The sequence below is a fragment of the Lemur catta genome, chromosome 6 (assembly GCF_020740605.2).
Source record: "Lemur catta isolate mLemCat1 chromosome 6, mLemCat1.pri, whole genome shotgun sequence".
In the NCBI taxonomy this organism is placed as follows: Eukaryota; Metazoa; Chordata; class Mammalia; order Primates; family Lemuridae; genus Lemur; species Lemur catta.
Window position 1 is genome coordinate 52,088,925 of NC_059133.1, and position 9,253 is coordinate 52,098,177.

At 57.4% G+C, this 9,253-nt stretch overlaps 1 protein-coding gene across 12 annotated transcripts; it reads right to left on the reverse strand.

The window, feature by feature from the left end:
* Positions 1 to 45: 45 nt before the first annotated feature.
* MBD6 (methyl-CpG binding domain protein 6) lies at positions 46 to 9,238 on the reverse strand. Of its 12 annotated transcripts, none has more exons than XR_006735775.1 (15): positions 7,176 to 7,467; positions 6,045 to 6,108; positions 5,715 to 5,851; positions 5,306 to 5,408; positions 5,018 to 5,180; positions 3,740 to 4,783; positions 2,923 to 3,584; positions 2,497 to 2,650; positions 2,149 to 2,318; positions 1,615 to 2,031; positions 1,456 to 1,508; positions 1,165 to 1,228; positions 853 to 1,018; positions 520 to 583; positions 46 to 260 (listed from the first exon to the last, which is right to left on the reverse strand). XR_006735775.1 is itself a non-coding variant. In XM_045553522.1 (13 exons), exons 3-13 carry the CDS (start codon positions 5,825 to 5,827, stop codon positions 944 to 946), a joined length of 3,033 nt encoding a protein of 1,010 aa, XP_045409478.1. In that variant the 5' UTR covers positions 5,828 to 5,851; positions 6,045 to 6,108; positions 9,151 to 9,238; the 3' UTR covers positions 46 to 943. The 12 variants fall into 12 exon arrangements, 7 of the variants coding, with proteins under 7 accessions (XP_045409478.1, XP_045409482.1, XP_045409480.1 ...); XR_006735774.1 differs by having other exon boundaries at positions 1,456 to 1,523; XR_006735771.1 differs by having other exon boundaries at positions 849 to 1,018; positions 1,456 to 1,523.
* Positions 9,239 to 9,253: the final 15 nt, after the last annotated feature.

Consider the following 9,253-nt stretch of genomic DNA (forward strand, 5'->3'; position numbering starts at 1 on the left):
GTTCTTAGGAAAGAACTAAATAAAAAATGAGTACAGAGCCAGAGCCAGAGTTTCAAAATATTCTCATCTGTTAAATTAAGAGTGTCTCCCATAGAAAAGCAGTGGAGGCCCCACAGGGCAAGTACAAAACAGAATTAAAACTCCCAAGGGTCTTGTCTTTACAAAAGAAAAGGCAGGAGGCAGCCCCTGGACAGCTGGTCATGCTGGCCGCTCCGGTTGGACCACGTTGCATAATCCTCTGTCGCATCATCACAACGTCTCTGAGCGTTTTGATGGGGGGAGAAGGGGCAGTGTAGTGTGTATGGGAGGAGAGGCCCAGAGGGCTCTCTTTGCCCCCTTACCCCCTTTTAATATCCCAGAGGAAAGTGGAGGGAACCTGGCTATACCTTGAAATGAGGCTATGTGTTTCAAACCTGGGGGTGGGGGTAAGAGGGGATCTGTGCTTTGAGCAACCTGAGCCAGAGGGAGAGGGGTGTTGGAGGGGTAAGGGGAGAATGCATGATGCTTATTGCTTTGTACCTTTCACTGGGAAGGAGGGCAGCAGCCAACAGTAGCTCACAGGTTTGTAAACTGAGCCTGCTGGCTTTAAGAAGGGAGGCAATGAAGTCGAATTAAATATAAAAGAGTCATTTGTGCAAAAATAACTTAAACAAATAAAAGACCTGGGGAAGGGGGTGTTCCCCTTAGCGCCTGGTAGGGAAAGGGCCATAAACCACCCCCCCAGGCCTTTTCAGTGACATGGCTTTGGGGGGGAGGGGGTGAACTTCCCTACCCCCTGCAATGGCTCAGGATGGGATTGTAGGGGAAGGGGTTGCATTTGTGCTCTGAGTGGAGAGTAGTGCCCCCACCCACTGTCCACAGGTGCAGGTGGCTGGCAGGGGCTCCCAAGGCTCAGCACTCAGCTTTCCCCAGTCAGGGTCAGATCCAGCTCCAGGTATGGCTGCTATGGGGCCAGTTTCCTCCTCTTGTTTTTGGCAGGACGGCCAGGGCGGGCCCGGGGAGGCAGAGGGACAGCCGCCTATATGAAAGGGGAAGTTAAAAGACATGATCAATCGTTAGGTATCAGGAAGTCTTACTTTTCTCCCCACTCCCTCTAACCCTCTTGCTCCTGCCTCATCCCTTAATACCCTACCAATACCCACACCGACCCAAACACACACTTACTCGGGTTGTAGGGCTGGGTTCCAAGGTAACGTCCTGGCGGGAGCTATTGCTGTTCCGTGTAGGGCTGCAATAAGGGGCACAGATGATCAGGGACAGCTTCCCAACCACCAGGTAAATTTCAGAAGTTTGGGTAGGAAACTTTTCCACATTTGGATAGTAAAAGCGTGATATCCTTATTCATGTTCAAATAAGTGTCTGCCCTTTTTGAAAACCAAGCCACTATGCAGACACTGGAATTGTCCAATCCAACAAGTAGGCACAGGCTAGTCCTGTGGTGGGTTCAACACTTACTTGTATTTTCTCCTCCGGCCACGACGAGACTTTCTGACTACCCCTGGGGGCACCTGAGAAAAGATGGACTGTGTGTGTGGGAAAAGTTAGAAAAAGGCAACATGGCCCCAGGCTTTCCTCAGAGCCCCTGAGCCCAGACCTCCATCGCTATGTACTCACCTTAAGGTCCTCAGAATGGGGCCCGGCAGGGGGTGGATCCTTGGGCTCAGCACCCCCTTCAGGCAGCTCCCCATTATGCTGCCAATGGTGGGTCCTTCTAGGGGACCGTTCCATTTGTCCATTGAAGCCACCACGTGTCCCCCATTTGAGGGCCAGTCGGCCAGGCTCCCGCCGGCTACCAGGCTTTCGGCCCCGGCCTGGCCTGGCCTCACCATTAATGCCCCTAAGTCCCCCGCCTCCCCTCCGGCCCCGTTTCCCTGACCCCCTCCCAGTGAGCAGCTCAGGGACTGCGGGGTCGGGAGAACCGTGGGGTGGGGCTAAGGCACTGAGGGGAGGCCGGGCAGGCTCCGGTTCGAGGGCTGAGGTGGGGCTTTCAGGGGGTAGACAGGGGGCTTCTGGCTGCTCTGGAGGGATCTGCTGGCAAAAAATAGTATCTCAGTCAGTCTCAAATACAATCCTACTGTAACTCAGAAAGCCTTAAATTTCCACTTTGAGAAAAAATTCTCCCTGGCAAATACACACCCACACTCTCACCTGGAGACTCTGTAGCAGGCAGGCTAGGGGACTAGAAGCCTCTGAGAGGGGTGGAGGAGCTCCCCCCCCAGGGAGGAGCTGCAGCCCCAACTGGCCAGAGAGAAGAGGGCCAGGAGGCTGCAACAGGCTGGGGAGGGTTCCAGGACTGCTGGTCAGTGAAGACAGGTCACCTGTGGAGAAATAAAAAAGTCAGGGGTCTCTCCCTAGGCAAACCAATTAGGCTATGCAGACATTATTTTCTTTAGGCTTTATCCAGGGATCAAAGACTTTTCTTCTCCAATTTATTCAGCCTCTACTCCCAATTTTTACTGCTTCTCTTTCATACCAAGGGTACTCCCTCAGACTCACCCAGCAGGCTGGCACTCAGCAGAGGGCTAAGGAGTTGGGGGGGTCTCCCTGAGTTGGAGGGGGCCTTGCCCAGAGAGGAGGCCCCCGGGTCAGTAGTTGCCGTGGTGACACTGGAGGTAGGTGGTCCAGGTTGGGGGGCACTCAGGACACAGGGCTAAGAAGAAAATGGTTATAATGCTTACACAAAACAGTCAACAGATGTATAGTACTTTCATATACACTATCTGACTGAAGCCTGGCATGAGGTAGGCTATGCTTATTAAACACAGACCCAGTGTTTGCAGCCGTCCTACCCCCAGCCAAGAACTAAGGTCTCCCCAAAGGCCATAAGGAAGAACTCAGGCACAAAACTGAAAGCCTTCCATTCCCAAGCTCCCATCTCTGATTCTACGTGTTCTGTCCCACCCACTCACCCCCTATCCTCACCTGGGGAGGTGTCCCCGAGGGGGGATCCAGGCTGGCAGCCAGCAGCGCAGAATTTAAAGCTATGAGGGTGGGGGGGGCTGAAAGTGGGGGGAATAACAGGGGGGGCAGGTCTCCCAAACCTGAAAATGGCTCCCCACTTGGACCCCCGGCTCCCTCTGCAGATCCCTCCCCATCCCCAGCTGTGGGGCCTAGGGCCAACAGGGGCAGGAAAGAGGCAAGGAGGTTGCTCGGGGGTGCAGAAGGAGGTGGGAGAAGGTCTGAGGGGGGTGGTGGAAGCAAGGGAGCCACCAAAAGCGAAGGCCCTTCAGGCTCGCCTGGGGCTAGAGGAGGGCCAGGTCCCCCTGGTGGGGGTAGCAGGGGCTCAGGAGGAGGTTGTCCTCCTCCCCCAGCCAACACACCAAATAAACTGTGGCTGAGCAACGGAGAAGGTGGAGGCTGCCCCAGACTCAGAGGGAGAGGCAAGGCTCCCAGCATCCCAGGGAAGCCAGCTCCACTCAGCGCCAGGCCCTGCTCAGGGCTGGGGAAAGGGAAAGCCTCCCCACCAGCCAGGGGAGGCAGAGGGCAGGCTGGGCCCACCCCCATCCCCAGCCCTTCAGATGGGCTTTGAAGCACAGGGCTGGGGACAACAGGGGCTTTGGAGGCAGCTGGTGGGGCAGGGGCACCTATAAAAGAAGAGAGAGATTCAACTCAAGTGAGGCCCTTTCTCCCATCATCCAAAGAACCCAACCTCCCTGCACCCAACCCAACACATTCCCCTAAATACCCTGGCTGCCTCTTTCCAGCCAGGGTGAGGAAGGGATCCAGAACACTCACATACCTGGCACACTGCTGAAGCTGCCACTGGTGGTCCCAGGCAGGGAGGGCTGGATGGGGTGCCTGGGCTGGGGAGGGCTCCCTGAGGAGAGGGTTGGGGGAGGAGGAAGGTGTGCATCTGACCCCAAAAGGTTAAAGCTTCCATCAGAGTGGGAAGGGCCAGGGGTGGGGAGTCCCAGCAGGGATAGCACAGAAGGGAGAATCGGTTGGGATGGCTCCGGGAGAGGAAAAGGTTGGGGGACAGGAGCAGGGGCCCGAGGACGGCTCCGTCTAGGGGTTTGAGGGCCTCCCCCTTCTAGCAATCGCAATACAGTTGGGGGTCGGCGGGGACGACGCTGAGAGGGACGAAGTGATGAGGAATGGGAAGCTGAGGGTGCCTGGGCACGGGGCCTTCGGCCCTGTAAAGTGCTGGGAGGGGGTAGTGGGGGATGCTGTGCCTTGGCCGCTGCAGTGAGCAGGCTGCTAGCAAGGAAGGGGGGTGCCCCAGGCCCCTCCACTGTGGGGGCCCCTCCCAGGGGTCCCAGGACCAGGGGCAGGTGCATAGTGGCTGAAGACACTGGTGGCTGAGTGGCAGGACCAGGAGGGCCAGGGAGATTATTGCTGGGGGGCAGGGGAGGGGGTGTTAAGGCATCACTACAGTGGAAGAGAGGAGGATCTGAAGGTGGTGAGGAGGAGGCATGAGGGGCTGGAGGAGAGCCCAGGTCAGAGGGCCCCAGGCTGGATCGGAGGGCAGCTCCCCAGTTGTATGAGGGAGCATTGAGGCTGATAGCAGGTGGAGGAGGTGGGGCTGGAGAGGGAGCGTTGCCCCTTGGGAGGAAACAAGGGCTGCTGCTACCCCCGGAGGGAACTGGGTCAGGAAGCCTTGGTGGTGGGAAGAGCCCCCCAGGGCCTGCTAGAGGGGGGAAGGCCTGGGGAACTGAGGATGGTTCTGGGGGAAGGGAGCCAGGACCCCCATTAAGTGGAGTTGTAGAAGGAACTCGACAAGGAGCGCGGGCAGAGGGGGGCCCTGGGGACACAGTGTGGAACATTTGGGGGCTCGCTCCCTCTCCTGCAACAAATGAAAAATGAAGAGTCAGCCTGGGGCTCCCCTTCCCAGAACTTTTTTTTGTCTTCTCCAGCCCCGTCTCCCACAGGTTCCTAACCTCCCTGTCCCCTCCTCTCACCAAGCAGCTCCCGACCCAACTCCACCCTTCTCCTTCCTCCCTCTTATACAGCTCCTCCCACCATCAGTCTTCCAGGCCCTTAGGTTTTCCTCAGTCTTCTATAAAATGGTAAGACTCACCAGGAGAAGAATGTGAGCAGGTGGTCTCCATGCTGCGGTACAGAGTTGCCATGGCAACAGCTTTCCGCCGGTGGTTGCACAGCTTGGTCATGTCCTCCTCTGATGCTGGCCCCACCCCAGCCCCACCTGGGGTCACCGGGGCCAAAGGGTCAAAGTTGAAAACCTGTAAGGGAGAACCTTGTAAGGGACCCTGAAGGAGTAGAATCCCTGAGGACTACCATGGTCAGCAGTTTGCATTAAGTCTTTTGGCTTATCCCTGTACTCTCCAGCACCCCTCACCACTCTGACCTTGGGGACATTAAGTGGACACTCCAGACCACACTTGCAGGTCCCATCGCTGAGGAGGTAGCTCCGGGTTTGCTCCAAGGAAGACAGCTCTGTGCCACTTGGGCTAGGAAAGGACAGGGTGAGAGGACATGAGGTTAACTGACAATGAATCAGGAGATACTCCTAAAAGACAGTTCATAAGTTAAAGATCTTCCTAAGAAAGATAAAAGGTAAGGGATACAGAAAGAGGGAGAATAGATTCAAAGGCCCAGAGATACAGAGAGCAAAAAGGCTGAGAAAGGAAGGGGAATGGAGAAAAGCAATAGGGTACCAGAGAGCTGGGCTCTGAGAGGAGGGGTGGGAGAAAGCAAGCCCAAGCAACTGAGAGCAGCTGGGGTGACAGAACTTGGGGAACTTTGAAGATTCATACCTGATATAGAGCACAGCACCCTCTCGCACACAGCGCTGCCAGCCGATGGGGACAGATGTGGCCACAGGGCCCCCAGCTCTGTCTGCTCCACTGCTCTCATTGCCCCCATTCATTGTGTGTAATCAGCTCCCGCGTGCCTGTTAACACAGACACCCATGTGGGTACTAGGAGGATTAAACTGGGCTGGGTACCTGAGGGAGTACTCCAGAAAGGCAAAGGTTGTGGGGTGATCCAGGAAAACTCAAGAGAAACCCCAGAGTGCCAATGTGAACCCCTCAGAGAACTGGGAAAGAGAACAGAAGGAATCCTCTGCCACACCACCACAGCTACCTGAACATCTCTGCAAACATTGTGGGGTCCAGTCTAAAGCCGGGGCCACCAGCTTAGCCCACACCTGCAACACAAAGAGAGAGATGGGACTGTCAGGAATCTGCTCAACTCACAAAAGCACTACATCCCAGGACACTCTCAAGAAAAAGATCCTTAATAATGTGAGGTAAGTGCCTATAAAGAGCGCAGGGATCTGCTGGCCGAGTCCACAAGCATCCTTTCCAAGCCCAGTCCCTAGGGATCAGAGGGTCAGAGCCTCAACTCCCAGGGACCAAGGAATCAGCCCAATTTCTAGACACATGAAGGGCAAGGCCCCTTTGTCCCATTAGAGGCAAAAGACTTCAACCAGGAGTCTGGGCAAATTCCTATAATGCTAGGCCACTAGGAAGTCTCCCAGAATGTCTGGCCCCTGCTGCTCTCTACCTGAGAAGATCATATAAAAAGTACAGATTGCCCCACAGGTCACCAGGCAATTGCCCAACTGCCTGCTGGGGTGGTACCAGCAGAACTCCCCCCATGCCTGCTCCACTGACTGTCCACCCAGACAATCATTGATCCAGTTCATTTGGGTCTTAAGAGAGGTTAGAATCACAGCTCAGTCTGCTCCTAGGGTCCTGAGAAGCTCCTGATTTTCCCTCAAGCCTAAGGCAAGGGGATTCAGAACCTCTTATCCCACTGGCTTCAAATTAGCCCCAAGAAAGATTCTCCTCTGATATGTGGGGACGCCACTCAAACCTGCAAGTATCCTCCCCAATCTCACCATCGCTCCTACCCCACATTGGCGGCTTCCAAACTTTCCCTCTCATAACAAGGCGCCCTGTCACCCAGACTGCTTCCCTCAGCTTGGGGAGGAGGGGAAGGCGCACGAAGTAGGAAGGAACTTGGGGAGAGGGCGGGCGGAGGGTGGGCGAATCACTCAAGACGAGAGAGGTGAGGAAGGCAGAAGTCAGGCAGTGAGAGGGAGAAACGGCGGGGGCAGGTGAGGGCGGGGGAGTGGGGATGGGGCCGGGGAAAGGGGCCGAGAGGACGCGGAGGGGGCAGAGGGTAGGGACAGGAGAGGAGGAGAGGGGAGGGGAGTGGAGGGGAGGGGAGGGGGAGGGGCGAGGTGGGGGGGCCGGGCCCCGCACTCACCGCGGCCCATGGTTCGGCCGGCCCCGCCCTGCGCAGTCGCGGCCCAGAGGGTGAGTGGGAGGGGGTGGGAGGAGGGTCGGTGGAGCCCGAGCCTCCGGTACGGCCCGGGCTGGTCCTAGCAGGAAGCGCCGCCGCCGCCGCCGCCGCGGATCACCGAGCGGCCTCCCGCGCATGCGCCATGGGGGCCAGGGGCAGCCCTGGGGATTCCGTTCCCAGAAGGCACCGCGCAGGCTGCTGCCGCCGCTGCCGCCGCCGCCGTCGCTGCTGCCGCCACCGCCGCAGCCGCCGCCGCCGCAGCTGCCCGGACGGGAGAGGGGCGGGGCCGGGCCCCCGCCCAGCGGACAGCGACGAGCCAACTGGAGGGGCCGCAGTGCGCATGCGGGAGCGCGCCTACCCCTCCCCCACAACCCCCCATTAATCCCCAAGAGAACAAACACCCCACGCGGCCCCCCCGCCCTCCGCGGAAGGATCTGAGCCTCTTCCTAGGCCACTGGTGGCCAATCCCAGCCCTCCCCGGGGAGGGGCCCCTTCCATAGCCACAATCTGTTGGGGAGCCAGGAATGCCAGGTCCGGGAGGGGCCGGCCCCAAAAGATGAAAGTCGCGACTTGCCCTGCCCCGCCCCAAAGGCTTCCCGGGTAGTGTGCTGGGACTTGACCCGCCTCCCCAGGTCAACATGTCACAACACGACCTCGGCCTGTCAAGTCACATGACCTCTGCCTGTCACTGACAACCTGGTCTGTCTGTAGGCCAGGAGAGGCCATCTGGTCCAACCCACAACCACCCCCATTTGCAGAAGGGGAGATGGAGGACTGGAGCGAGGGAGCAGCCTGGCCAAGGACCTGTCACTGCCACACCACTTCAGTCACAACTGGCCTTGTGACAGTTTCTTCTTAAACTCTAGCTACCCCCATGAGGATATGACAGGATGTGTAAGAGGCCACCACATGGCCTCTGTTTTCATGGCACAAGAAAAATACATTTTGCCTGGTGCTTTTTTACTTTTGTTCAAGTTGCCTCCAAATTCATAGTTCTCATTTTACCTTCACAATTCCTTATCTTAAATTTTACAAACAAGAACGGTACCATCCCGGGGCAAGTGACAGGGAGCTCAGGCTAGAATCTGGGCTGCTGACAACCCAGTTCAGGCGCAGTCGTGCCCTGAAGCGCATGCACATGTCCCAGGCAACAAGGCTGTACGGTAAATCACGACCCCAAACACCTAGGAGGCAGGATGCCTGCGCCCACCCTCCACCCCCTTCATCACAGCAGGGAGTCACAGGACCTGCTATTTGGTACAAAAAGGAGGGTCTTGGTCTTAGTGAAAGGCACAAGAGCCCACAGGGAGAAATATTAATAAATGGGGAAACAGTGAGAATCGGGTCCACTGAGCAATAAACGTTGAATTCTGGCATGCTTAGGACTTATCAGAAACTACAAGATAAAAGTCAAGGGTGCCGTTCTGAGAGAAGCAGAAATTACCACCAACGGAATTCCAGAAGCTCAGCCCCTTTTAGGGCGGTTAGGGGGCTAAAAGAGGAGACCCATTAAGAAGACTCGGATGTCGACAATCCCGGTAGATGAATGCAAACTTTCACATAAGAGAGGTTCAAAAGGCCTATGGGTCCATTAGCTGGGAGGGGCCGAGGGAGATAGGAGTCTCTAGTGGAGGAGGTAAAACGGGGGCTAATGCTGGGTGGGCGGAGCAACAGCTCTTCTGGGAGACAAGTTGCACTGAGCCTCCCCGCACGGCAGTCTAGGGGTGGCCACGGTTGATAGCCGTTTGGGCCGTTGGGTGCCCAGAGCTGGCGCCCCGCCCCCTCTCTTCTCCCCCACCCTCTGCACCTCCCACCACCCTCGTTGTCCCCTGCGCGTGCGCGCGCAGACACTGGTTGCCAAACATTGCATCATCCCCGCCCCCCTTTCTTCCCCTCCCCCATCTACACTCCCCTCCGCGCGCGCGCATGACTCACCCACCTCCTCTGCGAAGCCTCGTGACCCAAAGCCACTTCCGGGTCCGACAAGACGTCGACCCCGAAACGGGAGGGAGCGACGGGGGCGGTGCCTCGGAGGTTCCTGA